The sequence below is a fragment of the Oryx dammah genome, unplaced genomic scaffold (assembly GCF_014754425.2).
Source record: "Oryx dammah isolate SB20612 unplaced genomic scaffold, SCBI_Odam_1.1 HiC_scaffold_24, whole genome shotgun sequence".
NCBI lineage: Eukaryota > Metazoa > Chordata > Mammalia > Artiodactyla > Bovidae > Oryx > Oryx dammah.
Genome location: NW_024070208.1, coordinates 71,347,755 through 71,363,311, shown reverse-complemented (window position 1 = coordinate 71,363,311; position 15,557 = coordinate 71,347,755). Strand labels below are relative to the sequence as shown.

Below are 15,557 nucleotides of genomic sequence, written 5' to 3'. Positions count from 1 at the left end.
TCAGATATGCAGATAACACCACCCTCATGGCAGAAAGTGAAGAGGAACTAAAAAGCTTCTTGATGAAAGTGAAAGAGGAGAGTGAAAAAGTTGGCTTAAAGCTCAACATTCAGAAAACAAAGATCATGGCATCTGGTCCCATCACTTTATGGGAAATTGATGGGGAAACAGTAGAAACAGTGTCAGACTTTATTTTGGGGGGCTCCAAAATCACTGCAGATGGTGACTGCAGCCATAAAATTAAAAGATGCTTGCTCCTTGGAAGAAAAGTTATGACCAACCTAGAGAGCATATTAAAAAGCAGAGACATTACTTGGCTGATAAAGGTCTGTCTAGTCAAGGCTATGGTTTTTCCAGTAGTCATGTATGGATGTGAGAGTTGGACTATAAAGAAAGCTGAGTGCCGAAGAATTGATGCTTTTGAACTGTGGTGTTGGAGAAGACTCTTGAGAATCCCTTGGACTGCAAGGAGATCCAACCAGTCCATCCTAAAGGAAATCAGTCCTGAATATTCACTGGAAGGACTCATGCTGAAGCTGAAACTCCAATACTTTGGCCACCTGATGAGAAGAACTGACTCATTTGAAAAGACTCAGATGGTAGGAAAGATTGAAGGTGGGAGGAGAAGGGGATGACAGAGGATGAGATAGTTGGATGGCATCACCGACTCAATGGACATGAGTTTGAGTAAAGTCTGGAGTTGGTGATGGACAGAGAGGCCTGGCGTGCTGTAGTCCATGGAGTCTCAAAGAATCGGACAGGACTCAGCCACTGAACTGATTGACGACCATTTTGGAAAACTTTGATAATGAGTTAAAAAGTTAAACCTATATGGACTCAGTGACCTAGCAATGAATTCCACTCCTAGGTATTGGTCTTAGAGAAACGAAAACATATGTCCACAAAAAGTCTTGTACTGTAATGTTGTTAGTGGCTTTATTTATAAGAGCCACAGATTGAAAATACCTCCTCCAACAAAAAGAGTGGATTAAAAAATAAAACTAAAACGTTCATTCATATAATGATTTTTAAAATGCAAACACATTGCATACTATGTGCAATTTTTCCATATCAGGAGCATTCTTTTAATGTACAGAGTCAAGTCTTCCTTTATTCTTAGAAATTTTTCTTACATGTTGATACATTTCTTCTTTTGCCTTATTTTCCTTTTCTCCCTTGGGAACTCTGAAATGAGTGTACCATTGCATATTGTTTACCCGTCTTTCACATGAGATCTTTTTCTGTCAATTATTACTTTAATAAACATTTAGAATGGGTCAGTCATTTCCAAACACTCAGCGCTATGGGCAATTAGCAAAACTTATTTAAGAATAAAGCCAACAGATCAACAGTTTTGGATATGCAAGAACACCAGAATATTGGTCCTACTAGTCATTTTTGAAGTTTTTTCTGGTTTCATGTATTATTATATTTGCCTCCGGGAAAAATACTCATGGAGGCTGCACTTCTGATCATAGTTTTTCAGGTATTATTTTAAATTCATTTCATGAGACCTGAGTGTGGAAACTGCAGGATCCATCTTCTACACACCAGGATTGAGCTGGAAGAAGCTTGAATGCCTGGTAACTTTGTGGAGCCACCTATCCTCGAATCGCCTCTTTCTGGACTTATTTTTTAATGTTTTAATTAATTGATTTATTTGACTGTGCTTGGTCTTTGTTGCAGCACACATGCTCTTTAGTTTCAGGATGCACAATTTCTTTGTTACGGTGTGCAAACTCTTAGTTGAGGCGTACGGGATCTGGTGCCCTGACCAGAGATTGCACCTGTGCCTCCCCTGCATTGGGAACGTGAAGTCTTAGCCACTGGACCACCAAGGAAGTCCTTAGAGTTTCTTTAAATGAGATAAACGTATATCCTATTCTTTATCTTCATGAATACTTGTTCCAGAGTTCCCAATTTGTATCCAAGCTACGCAGGTCCATCATTGTGTCAGTTAACAGAATCGTTTTCTGTTGCTGACGAGCAAAGAAATTTAACTAATATGGAAATTGGTGCCTGAGAACAGGCACTCTTGGGGAAATGTGGGATGTCTGGAATTACTTGACTAAAATGAGGTAAGAAGAATCTGAGACTCTGATTAACATTCACTGAGACAGCTTGTCCATTAAGGCTGGGGCTAAGTAGTTGCTGCCACTGATCAACTTTAAAAGGATGAAGCATGCTGGACAACTAGGCATAATGACCTTTCTTCATCTTATGTATAATTTAAGAGAAAAGGATCAAATCTCAACATTTCACATTGGCAATATTCCAGGTCTTTCTATGATTTGGATGAAAAAAATCAATTTTTGCCTAAAGCTGTAAGACTGCAAACATACAAAACCTACCCCAAAAACGGATTTTGTGAGTTAGGGTCACATTCATTCTATGAAGGCTGGAGAACTGATGAGAAGACAGTGGATCCTGACAGTGGAAAGGGTGACATTTAAGAGGATTTATAAAACTGAATGCAGTCGTGGCTCTCAAAGTGGGGTCCCTAGACCAATGGTTCAGTTCAGTTCAGTTCAGTCGCTCAGTCGTGTCCGACTCTTTGCGACCCCATGAATCGCAGCACGCCAGGCCTCCCTGTCCATCACCATCTCCCGGAGGTCACTCAGACTCACGTCCATCTAGTCCGTGATGCCATCCAGCCAGCTCTTCCTCTGTCGTCCCCTTCTCCTCCTGCCCCCAATCCCTCCCAGCATCAGAGTCTTTTCCAATGAGTCAACTCTTCTCATGAGGTGGCCAAAGTACTGCAGCTTCAGCTTTAGCATCATTCCTTCCAAAGAAATCCCAGGACTGATATCCTTCAGAATGGACTGGTTGGATCTCCTTGCAGTCCAAGGGACTCTCAAGAGTCGTCTCCAACACCACAGTTTAAAAGCATCAATTCTTCGGCTCTCAGCCTTCTTCACAGTCCAACTCTCACATCCATACACGACCACAGGAAATACCATAGCCTTGACTAGATGGACCTTACTCAGCAAAGTAGTGTCTCTACTTTTGAATATACTATCTAGGTTGGTCATAACTTTCCTTCCAAGGAGTAAGCGTCTTAATTTTATGGCTGCAGTCACCATCTGCAGTGATTTTGGAGCCCAAAAAAATAGAGTCTGACACTGTTTCCTCTGTTTCCCCATCTATTTCCCATGAAGTGATGGGACTAGATGCCATGATCTTCGTTTTCTGAATGTTGGGCTTTAAGCCAACTTTTTCGCTCTCTGCTTTCACTTTCATCAAGAGGCTTTTTAGTTCCTCTTCACTTTCTGCCATAAGGGTGGTGTCATCTGCATATCTGAGGTTATTGATATTTCTCCCGGCAATCTTGATTCCAGCTTGTGTGTCTTCCAGTCCAGCGTTTCTCATGATGTACTCTGCATAGAAGTTAAATAAGCAGGGTGACAATATACAGTCTTGACATACTCCTTTTCCTATTTGGAACCAGTCTGTTGTTCCATGTCCAGTTCTAACTGTTGCTTCCTGACCTGCATACAGATTTCTCAAGAGACAGGTTAGGTGGTCTGGTATTCCCATCTCTCTCAGAATTTTCCACAGTTTATTGTGATCCACACAGTCAAAGGCTTTGGCATAGTCAATAAAGCAGAAAGAGATGTTTTTCTGGAACTCTCTTGCTTTTTCCATGATCCAGCGGATGATGGCAATTTTATCTCTGGTTTTCAAGTGGGAACTTGTTACGGAGGCAAAATTTCTAGCTCCAGCCCTGATCTACTAAATGTGAAACTCTACTGGTAGGTACAGCTATCTATGTTTTAACAAGTCTTTCAGGAAATGCTGATGAAAGTTTGAGAGCATCTGAAAGTTTGAGAAGAGCTGAAGTCCTCAGCCATCCAAAAATAACTCCTCCCTCTGCTTTCTTTGGCAGAGAAATCTTTGCTACCTTTGCAGGTGAGAATAAAACAATCTCTTCTCTGGAGCCAAGCCACACTGTTGCTATGACAACAGAATACCAATTTAGCATTGCCTGGGGGTGGGGTGGGGAGTGTGGGTGAGACAATCAGGAAGAACATTGGTATGGAAGATTTAGAACTCTAGATGGTGTAGGAATTTGCTAATTTATGCCCCCCCCCAAACTGGGAGAATGTTTATGGGAGTAGATCTTGAGGTTTCTAGATCAAGAAGCACTGTTCGTAATTTGGATGGGGCTAAATGTATTGGTAGATATGGCCCTTCCCAGAGGTTGTGTATTCATCATATGAAAAGTTGGGAGAAAGACTTCAAAGCAGATGTGCACTGGATTTTGTCCCACAATCCATTATATCTTCAAAGTCAGAAACCCTTTAACAAGGAAGGAATTCAAAGATTTCAGGAAAAGGGAATAAAGGATGGGATAGTTTATGTTTATCTAGTCCAGGCACCTCTTCACCACATCTTTGATATAAACTTTTAGTAATAAAAAGGGCATCAGTATGGCTTTAGTGTAGGAAGTCGAAGCCACTCTAGGTAGTTAAAGCAGCAAGGTGTGTGCATGGATGCAAGCTCAGTCGTGCCTGACTCTTTGAGACCCCATGGACTGTAGCCTACCATCTCCTCTGTTCATAGCATTTTTCAGGCAAGAAATACTGGAGTGGGTTGCCATTTCCTACTCTAGGAGATCTTCCTAATCCAGGGATCGAACCTGCATCTCAGGATATTTGCACCTAATTAGATACTTGCAAAATCATAGAAAGGGATAGAGCAGTTTGGGGTGGGGAACAGTAGCACTGGAACTTTTAGGTTTGGGGGTTTAATCCTCTGATTGAAAAAACCCAGTGCAGTCACTGCTGTCTCAACTGCCACTTGACATGATGAAGGTTTTGACTAGACATGGAATTCAGCTGCTCCCTTTACCCACTGACACCCTGGACACTCTGTGGCGTATGACCTTGCAAAAATTATAGCAGGAAAATCGCTTCTGTCTCACTTCTGTCTTCAAGTGAAATCATTCAAGTGAAAGTGAAAGTCACTCAGTTGTGTCGGACTCTTTTCGACCCCATGGACTGTAGAGTCCATGGAATTTTCCAGGCCAGAATACTGGAGTGGGCAGCCTTTCCCTTCTCCAGTGGATCTTCCCAACCCAGGGATCAAACCCAGATCTCCCGCATTTCAAGAAGATTCTTTACCACTGAGCCACTGGGGAAGCCCTGGTCTTGATTAAATTCATCAGGGGGTCCAAAGTATGACATTTAAATACAAATTCTTATCTGATTTATAGGACCCTTCCCATCTCACTCAAAACAGCAGAACTGAGCCACGTCTTCCATGAAAGTTAGGTTTCGGTTTTGTTTTTTAACTGACATTCCAGATCCAAGTCAGTTTAAGGCAACACATAAATGGTTCAATTGAATTATTAAGTTGAGGCTGCTACCAAATCATTTTCTCTACTTAAGCCACCTGGGAACAATCAAAGAAAGAGAGATAATGGTATTGGTAATAGGGTACCAAAATCTTTGATGCTTCCTTCCTTCAAAAGGCAAACATGATTGCTTTCCACTTGGGTGTAGGTCAAACTTAGGGACTCACTTCTAATGAGCAAATTTCCCTCTAAGCTCTGTTTTCACTGCATCTCACAAATTTAAATAAGTTGTGTTTCTATTTAGTTCTAAATGTTTTTAAATTTCTCTTGAGATTTCTTCTCTGACCCATATATTACATAGAAGTGTTGGTTAATCTCCAAATATTCGGGAATTTTCCAGCTACCTTTCTGCTACTGATTTCTAGTTTAATTCTACTGAGGTCTGAGGACATATGTCGTATGATTTCTATCCTCTCATGTTTGCTAAGGTGTGTTTGATAGCCCAGAATGCAGCCTGTCTTTCTTAACGTTTCATGCAAGTTTGAGAAGAACGTGTATTCTCCTGTTTTTCACTCAGTTCAGTCGCTCAGTCGTGTCCGACTCTTTGCGACCCAATGAACCGCAGCACGCCAGGCCTCCCTGTCCATCACCAACTCCCAGAGTCCACCCAAACCCAAGTCCATTGAGTCGGTGATGCCATCCAACCATCTCATCCTCTGTCGTCCCCCTCTCCTGCCCTCAGTCTTTCCCAGCATCAAGGTCTTTTCAAATGAGTCAGCTATTCGCATCAGGTGGCCAAAGTATTGGAGTTTCAGCTTCAACATCAGTCCCTCCAATGAACACACAGGACTGATCTCCTTTAGGGTGGACTGGTTGGATCTCCTTGCAGTCCAAGGGACTCTCAAGAGCCTTATCCAATACCACAGTTCAAAAGCATCAATTCTTCAGCACTCAGCTTTCTTTATAATCCAACTCTCACATCCATTCATGACTACTGGAAAAACCATAGCCTTGACTAGATGGACCTTTGTTGGCAAAGTAATGTCTCTGCTTTTTAATATGCTGCTAGGTTGGTCATAACTTTCCTTCCAAGGAGCAAGTGTCTTTTAATTTCATGGCTGTAGTCACCATCTGCAATGATTTTGGAGCCCCCCAAAATAAAGTCTGACGCTGTTTCCACTATTTCCCCATCTATATTGTCATGAAGTGATGGGACCGGATGCCATGATCTTTGTTTTCTGAATGTTGAGCTTTAAGCCAACTTTTTCACTCTCCTCTTTCACTTTCATCTGGTGGCTCAGAGGTTAAAGCATCTGCCTGCAATGCGGGAGACGTGGGTTCGATCCCTGGGTCAGGAAGATTCCCCTGGAGAAGGAAATGGCAACCCACTCCAGTATTCTTGCCTGGAGAATCCCATGAACGGAGGAACCTAGTGGGCTACAGTCCATGGGGTCACAAAGTGTCGGACACGACTGAGCGACTTCACTTTCACTTTCACTTTCTGCCATAAGGGTGGTGTCATCTGCATATCTGAGGTTATTGATATTTCTCCTGGAAATCTTGCTTTCAGCTTGTGCTTCCTCCAGCCCAGCGTTTCTCATGATGTACTCTGCATATACGTTAAATAAGCAGGGTGACAATATACAGTCTTGACATACTCCTTTTCCTATTTGGAACCAGTCTGTTCCATGTCCAGTTCTAACTGTTTTTTGCTTCTTGACCTGCATACAGATTTCTCAAGAGACAGGTCAGGTGGTCTGGTATTCCCATCTCTTTCAGAATTTTCCATAGTTTATTGTGATCCACACAGTCAAAGGCTTTGGCATAGTCAATAAAGCAGAAATAGATGTTTTTCTGGAACTCTCTTGCTTTTTCCATGATCCAGCAGATGTTGGCAATTTGATCTCTGGTTCCTCTGCCTTTTCTAAAACCAGCTTGAATGCAGTATTTTATAATTGCCAATCAGATCAGGCTGACTGATAATACTATTCAGGTCAATTTTGTCCTGGCTGATCTATTTATTGTTAGAGAGGGATGTTGAAATCTCCAAGTGTAATTGTGGATTTGTCTATTTCTCTTTGCAGTTATGTTTTGCCTCATTTATTTTCATGCTCTGTTCTTACGTACATACAAGTACATACATACCTGTTTAGTATTATGTCTTCTTGGAACATTGACCCCCTTCAACATTATACAATATTCCTCTTAATTCCTGAACATTTTTCTTGATCTGCGGTCTCCTTCGTCTGAAACTAATTCAGCTGCTCTAGATTTCTTTTGAATTTTGATGTATCTTTTTCCATCCCTTTACTTTCACACTATCTTAAGTTTTATATTTGCAGTGAGTTTCTTATAGATAACAGACTGTTGGGTCTTTGTTTTGTTTTGTTTTTATCCATTCTGAGAAGGCTCTGTTTTTAAATTGTTTCATTTAGACCATTCACATATAAAATGATTGTTAATATCATTGGGTTAATATCCTCCATGTTTGCAATTGTTTTCTGTTCATTCTGCTCATTCTTTCTTTTTGCCCCCTTTTCCTGCCTTTTCTGTTTCTAATGGAGCAGTTTATATCATTCCATTTATCTCCTCACTTAGCATATTAATCATACTACTCTTTAAAATTTGTTAATGGTTGCCCTAGAGAGTTTGCAGGGTTTCCCCAGTGGCTCATCTGTAAAGAATCCATCTCCAAGGCAGGAGGCACAGGAGGCAGAGGTTTGATCCTTGGGTTGGGAAGATCCCGTGAAGGAGAGCATGGCAACCCACTCCAGTATTCTTGCTTGGAGAATTCCATGGACAGAGGAGCCGGGCAGGCTACAGTCCATGGGACTGCAAAGAGTCCCACACGACTGAGCGACTAACAAAACAACATTCTTTATTTTTAAGCTCCCAATCCAATTGACTTTACTGTAGTTGGCAGAGGGTTCTGCCTGGAGCTAAACTGCTAGCCTTTAAGACCACAAACTTCCCAGACGGAAAATCACGTTTGCCCCTGTCATGACACGGGGCTGTGTTGTGACAAATCCGGGCGTCACTGGTTCATCTTACCTCTTCCAATTCTGTACATGTGTCATAATATACTCAGAGTTGGTAATGGGAATACCCATAACACAAAAGGTGTATTATCAAATCATGTCTATGAAGTAATTATCCTATGCACGCGCATGCGCGAGCACAACCCCCGCCCCCCCCCCCCGCTCCGCCCCCCACGAAGTGCTACAAAATATAGATTTTGCAAAGCAGTGGCCACATCTCCTTCACTACTTTGGAACATTTTTATGGGATTGTGGATCTTTCCAATTTAAGCATTAAATTGAAATTGAACAAATTAAAAAAACAAAAACCGCCAAGGCTGTCCCGCATGCGTCCTTTCGCTTCCTGTTCAGCCCCTGTGCCCCCATGGACAATAGCCCACCATGCTCCTCTGTCCATGGGTTTCTCCAGGCAAGAATATGGAGTGGGTAGCCATGACCATCTTCAGAGGATCTTCCTGACCCTAGGGTCGAACCCACCTCTTCTGTATTGCAGGTGGATTCTTTACCCACTGAGCCACCTGGGAAGCCCAAGTCCTTATGATTTTAAGTAAAAACTAAAACAAGGAAGGAATTCAACATAAATACATACTGAGCTATTACTATGTTTGAAGCCTCATGGTAAATAGTCTCTAAAGAAAATTCCTTCAAGGAGAAACACAAGGAAAGGCCTTTTACAGTAACATAACATCTAATAAAAATTCTGTCAGTTCAGTTCAGTCGCTCAGTCGTGTCCGACTCTTTGCAGCCCCATGAATCGCAGCACGCCAGGCCTCCCTGTCCATCACCAACTCCCGGAGTTCACTCAGACTCACGTCCATCGAGTCAGTGATGTCATCCAGCCATCTCATCCTCTGTCGTCCCCTTCTCCTTCTGCCCCCAATCCCTCCCAGCATCAGTCTTTTCCAATGAGTCAACTCTTTGCATGAGGTGGCCAAAGTACTGGAGTTTCAGTAGTTACTCCTTTCTAACCAAAGAACAGTTTTGCTACAACAGGCACTAAGATTTTCCAAAAGATGCACTCAGATTTCTCAACCTGGGTCAACCTCAAGGTTGTTAAAGATTACTCATTATTTAAAAATATGGAATTTTGTCCCATTGTTCGAGACCGTGTTCCACTTTTAGCTTCAAAGATAGTAACCTTGCTCTTGACCCAGGACATCCATCCCTTCTACCCCACTGACAAGCTTCCTTTCAACAGAGATCCATGATTTTCGCCCTAAAATGGGCATAACCAAAAGAGAAGGGAAATCACGTGCCAAGGCACAGAAATCTTAAATTCTTGTGTGCTTTGGCACATGGTCTTTATTCCGGTTTTCCCAAGGTTGCATTAGCTAGACTCTTCAAGGTCTCTTGCATCTACAGACTACTGCGATTAAAACGTATAAGGAATTCACATAAAGCTCCTGACTCTATGGGAAATTAGCTAGCTGAGGGTTTAGGCTAACCACAGGGTAGGAGTAAATCTGGTCTCTCTTTGAAAAACCTTCCAGGGGCTAGCATCCCCCGCCAGCAACAGAGCGCGCCGAGGTACCACGTGTTTGCACCAACAGCGGGATTGGCCCAGCGCTTTTTAGCTCTGCGGTCTAGACGCGCACGGTCCCGCCCAGCTGCCAGAGGAGCCTGGAGGCCGAGAGAAGAGGCTGGAGGGAGATCGCGGAGGGGAGGGGGCGGGAGGGGGGTGGGGGATCCGGAGGCGCCCGTGCCCGGGAATCTGGGAGGGCCCGGAGCGGCGCCAGGCGGCTCGCCTCGCCACAACTTGCCCAGAACACACAGGCCTCACCCTGCGCCCTGGAAGAAGGAGCCGGCCCACCGCTTTCCGCTTGGCTGCTCCTCGGCCTCCACGGGCCCGCCTGCGCCAGCAGCACCGCTGGAATCTGCGTCCCCAGCCTTGCCCCCGTCCGCCTGCAGCGCCCGGCGCCTGCCCAGGAGCGCGCGGCTGGGGTGAGTCTAAGTCCGGGATGCGCCAGGCGTGCAGAGAAGGCCGGAGCATCTCGGTGCCCGCGAAGACGTGGCCTCCTCCGTCTTTTTCGCCCAAGCGAGCCAAGGCGCTGCAGACCCCGAGGGGCCTGCCTGCCGCAATCCTCACTCCCCGTTTGTCTTGCCTTCAAGGGGCGGCGCCGAGGCCCCACTGCAGCCCGTGTTCCCGGGCCTTTGTCTTTGTGGATTCGGCGGGTCGGCCCAGCGGTGCGCCCGGGGCGGGAGACGCTGCACCCGGCTGGAGGCCCCGCTGAGGCTTGGGGGCCAGAGGAAATGGGAAAGCGGTCCCCCTTCTTTCCTGTTCCGGCCATCTTGCGACTCAGATTCAGCCTAGGGGCCAGCGTGGCCAACCACGCGGCGCTCGGGGCCAGGCCGGTGGCGGGGAGTGGAGATGAGCGCCTCGGGGCCCCGCGCGCCTCCTCCCCCGAATACAGAGGGCTCCCCCACCTTCATTTCCAAGGGCTTGAACCCAGAGCCCGGGTGAATTCCCCTAAAAGGCCAGAGGCACAGGACATACGAGGGACAGGGGCCGGGAGCTGACGTTTTACCTAACCAAGCGCCTGATTCATTCGGATCATCCTTTATCCACGTGTCCTTTGGCAAATTCTTAACACCTTTTCTCTGCCTGACGTATACTAGGTGCTGGGGATATAACGGTGAGCAAGAGAGACCACCGCCCTTGTTCCCGCTGATCCTGCAGCCCAGTGGATGGAGTCCACGGTACCTAGACCTGCCAGGTTGGTGTCCTGATGCCTTTTAAGCAGACTGGGAAACTGAGGCCTAGGGCTGATACAACTTGTTCTAGGTCTGCACGTGGAAGAATCAGACCCTGAAGCTAATCTGTAAGATTTGTACGCTGGCTGCAGTGAATTGGTACTAGCTCTTTTTCCCCTCAAAATCCCATTCAAAATTATTGGGATGTATGGTTTCTGTGAAGTCTTATGAAGTGTATGCTTAAATTTTTGGATGCTTTCCTGTGGACTAATTTGTAGTTCTCAGTGTTTAGAAAGGGCTAGAAATGGTTGATATTACAATGTTGCTTCCAGTTACTCTCAACTGTAGTTTCCTTTCTTCTGTTCTTTGGCTGTTAGGAAAGACAGAAATTTTCCTAATGGTTGGTCCAAACAGGGACTCCCTGGTGGACTGAGGGATGGCTGGCTTTTCCTCAGTTCATGCATCTCAGGCAGCCCCCAGAAGATCTGGAGAATGAGAGGCCTGAGGTCTACAGGTTGCTGCTAGAAATATTTTAGCCCCTCCAGAAAACAGAATGCAGCTGCCACACAAATTTGTAAGGTAAATACCAGGGCCCTATAAAGTTTCCCCTCTGTATAACTGTTTCACATCTTCATGTTTTGAAAATGTATCCTTTGGGAAAGACAAGTAAAGTATTACACATTCTGGGAAGTTCTCTGGTTTGTAAGAATTTTCTTGGTGGCTCAGACAGTAAAGAATCTGCCTGCAATGCAGGAGACCCGGGTTTGACCCCTGGGTCAGGAAGATCTCTTGGAGAAGGGAATAGCAACTCACTCCAGTCTTCTTCCCTGGAGAATCCCATGGACAGGGGATCCTGGCGGGCTACAGCCCATGGGATTGCAAAGAGTCAGGCACGACTGAAGGACTAACACACACACGCTCCATCAAATATAATTGACTACACTACAAATTTAATTCTTAAAACAACTATTAAGTATACTATACAAAATGGACCCTTAATATTCAGTGTACCATTCAATGAGTTTTGACAAATGTATATATATCCCTGGGTATATCAACAGCCTAATCAGAATAGAGAACATTTTTTATTATACTCCCACAGTGTCTTTATGCCCTCTGGCAGCCAGCCCCCCTCCATCCCATTGATTTTTACAAAGATTTGTGGCTTAACGATTTTCTGAGCTGCGTGTGAAAGATCAGGATGAATGGCTATTTCTCATCCCAAAACCTAAGGCGAGGGTCAGAGGCTGGCGGCTAGGATGTGGTCCCCCAAGCCTTAGGGACTTGGAGGGTGGCGTCTGGGGAACTGGGAAGTGTGTCCCCTGGAAGGGTGGTCCGCTGTCCTCTGGGGCCCACGACGACTTCTCCTCTGGTCCCGCAGGACTCTGGGAGCCCGCTGACCGCGCGCTGGCCGCCTCGCACTTCGCTCCAGGTGCCCGCCCGGGGCGCTGCCATAGCAACGGCCTGGACGCCCAGACCTTAGGCCGCCGCCGCCGCCGGGACCCGGCCTTCTCCTGCTCCCGAGGGGTGGGGCGGCGGCGGCCCGGGCCGGGAAGACGGGACTGCCCCCTCCCCCGATGCCAGCGGAGGCGGCGGATTTGCTTCCAAGCATGGTAAGGAGCCGGGAACCCGGGGGTGCCCGCCTGCGGATGCCGCGGGGGTGGGGTGGGGGGAACGATGTGGGGGACGGCGGGACCCCCAGCTCCCTCCGCCTCCCCCTGCTTCTCTCTCCTTCCCGCAGCCCTTTCAGAAGCACGTCTACTACCCGCTCGCCGCTGCCGGCGGCCTGGAGGCACCCGACGCCTCCGCAGCGGCCGCGGCGGGCGGGGCTGCCATGGCCTGTGGCCCCCCCAGCGCGGCGTCGGGCCCCCTGCCCTTCTTCCAGTTCCGCCCGCGGCTGGAGAGCGTGGACTGGCGGCGGCTGAGCGCCATCGACGTGGACAAGGTGGCGGGCGCCGTGGACGTGCTCACGCTGCAGGAGAACATCATGAACATCACCTTCTGCAAGCTGGAGGACGAGAAGTGCCCGCACTGCCAGTCGGGCGTGGACCCGGTGCTGCTGAAGCTCATCCGCTTGGCGCAGCTCACCATCGAGTACCTGCTGCACTCGCAGGAGTTCCTCACCTCGCAGCTGCACGGCCTGGAGGAGCGGCTGCGCCGGAGCCTGGCCGAAGGCGAGCACAGCAAGAAGCTCCTCACCAAGCAGGCCGGAGAGATCAAGCTGCTCAAGGAGGAGTGTAAACGCAGGAAGAAGTTGATCTCTACCCAGCAGCTGATGATCGAGGCCAAAGCCAGCTATTACCAGGTGGGACGCTGCCTCGCGATTGGCCAGTAAAACCCTCAGTACCTACTGGCTGGGATATTGAGAGTCCTTTCCTATAGCTCTGCCCTTTGTGTTTGTTTAAGATTTGTTTAAATCAGGAGAAAGTACTCTTTAAGCGAAAGAGTACTTTTAACTAACAGATGACATGGCTCATTACCTTGTGCAGACTAACACAGGGTTAATAATTTAACGAGCAGCCTTGTCTGCAATGCTTTATTGAATTATCTAAAAGCTGGTGGTTCAAGAAGCTGTTTCCTCCTCCTAACAGGTGTAATGAAAAATAAACCAGGTGCAAATTGCTGTTGAGGTTGGGCCCCAACAGCAATGATATGGAATACTTGCATCTTGTGGATTCTGCCCCCCCTCGTTTTTAAATTTTGAAATGTTGTAAAATTTACAGGAAGATTGCAAGAACAATGCTAAGACTTCTTATACCCTTCAACTAAATCCACCAATTATTAGCATTTGCCACATTGACTTTATTTCCTCTGTCTCTGTATCATGCTATTACTGTTAAGCCGTCTGGCAGTGAGTTGCAGAGTCCTAAATATTTCAATATATATACTTTCTAAGAAGAAGAATACTTGCCAGTATAACAGCACTGTTTTAAAATTCTTGTCTTTTTGTTCTTAATCTCCCAAGATTTGTTTGTTCTTGAGCCCAAGATAAATATTGTCATTTTTGAGTGTAATGAAGTCAGTGTATGTATCTTTTATGAATTAGGTGGAGAAAGGAAGAATGCTTGAAGATATCAAAGTAGGTAATAGACTGACAGAGACTGATTTCACACCCAGTCATTTTGGCTAAATAGGACTGAACAGGCCTTAGTGGATTTAGGGAATGGTGGAGCCAAAGCAGGAGAGAGTGTAGAGAAATGAGTGTGGGTGCAGAAAGCAGTGTGATGAATTGTCCTCAGGACCATCCCAATAGGAGCCTTTGGAGAAGTGTACTTACACTAGGTGAAGTACAATAATTGCCTATTTGTTTCATAAATGCTATTTAAAAACTAAATATTGATAAATAGTGCCGAGATGGTTCTTGAGAAATATATTATTGTAAAATGGATAGAATGGGTTCTGTTTAAAACCTTTAAAGAAAGTGCAGCTGGCTTTGATGTTAAGCAGTGAAACATTAAAACCTGTAACATAGAAATTTTATGTTTATAAACATTTTTTCGTTCTTTTGGTTATCATAGAAACAGCTGTTAGTAAATGAAGACTGTAAAATGTTAATGATATATGAGGATAATAAACTAATGGCACACTTCTATCAAATGAGTGGAACCTGCCAACTCTTGACCACTCAACAGACTCTCTGAGTGGTAGTGGTAGCTGTATGGTGTGCCCAGGGGGTGGCCAAGAAGAGGAAGGAAAGACCACACCACCTTTTCCTACTTAGTATCTTTAGTGTAGGTACACTCTGTCCTCTGTTAAGTGACTTGCTGTGGTCTCTTTGTGGAGCTCTTGAGCTGTGAGAGCATTTAGGGTGACAACTCCAGAGTTATTCTACTTGGGTTTGAATCCCAGCTATTCCTCTGCACAAGTCATTTAACTTCTAAACCTTAGATCCTCATATGGAAAACAAGAGCCTTAGTAGCAGAATCCCAGGAGACAATGCATGTATAGCATGAGGTGGTCGGTTTAGGTGGTTTAGGTGGTTTAGTCATTAAGTCATGTCTGACTCTTGCGACCCCATGGACTGTAGCCCTCTAGTCTCCTCTGTCCTTAGGATTCTCCAGGCAAGAATACTGGAGTGGCTTGCCATTTCCTTCTCCAATAGCATGAGGAAGGCTCAGTAAATAACATCTGACAAGTGGACATTGATATCTGCGGGGGCTTTTCCATAGTGAGCTGTGGTTACCTGTGATCTATGTCTTTGTGATATAATTATAATGAATAAGCCTAAGGCAAAACCTGAATAGGAAAGCATGTAAATAGCACAGTAGGATTGAAGCAGCAAAATCCAGACTGAGAGAAACTCAGCAGGACAAATGTTCATTTTCCTTATCAAGAAAGTTATAAGGAAAAGAGAGCTGGAAGTTCAACCTATAGACTAGCAGAGAATTAAGAGACAAAACAACTAATTGTAAGATATAACTTTATTTGGGTCCTGATTCAAAACAAAGTGCAAAGGATGTCCCTGGTGGTCCAGTGGCTAAGACCCTGTGCTCCCAAGGCAGGGGGCCCAGGATCTGTCCCTTGTCAGGGAA

At 45.6% G+C, this 15,557-nt stretch overlaps 1 protein-coding gene across 2 annotated transcripts in view; it reads left to right on the top strand.

Annotated features, from left to right (window-relative positions):
• Nucleotides 1-10,022: 10,022 nt before the first annotated feature.
• Nucleotides 10,023-15,557, top strand: part of DZIP1 (DAZ interacting zinc finger protein 1) — a 48,216-nt gene continuing 42,681 nt past the window's right edge. Inside the window, exons 1-5 of one of the 2 annotated variants that reach the window (XM_040267354.1) lie at nucleotides 10,023-10,275; nucleotides 10,951-11,048; nucleotides 11,403-11,604; nucleotides 12,407-12,638; nucleotides 12,767-13,330. In XM_040267354.1, coding sequence (XP_040123288.1) covers nucleotides 12,603-12,638; nucleotides 12,767-13,330 — 600 coding nt within the window. In that variant the 5' untranslated portion in view covers nucleotides 10,023-10,275; nucleotides 10,951-11,048; nucleotides 11,403-11,604; nucleotides 12,407-12,602. The remainder of the gene's footprint in view (nucleotides 10,276-10,950; nucleotides 11,049-11,402; nucleotides 11,605-12,406; nucleotides 12,639-12,766; nucleotides 13,331-15,557) is intronic. The other variant, XM_040267352.1, reaches the window with a different exon arrangement.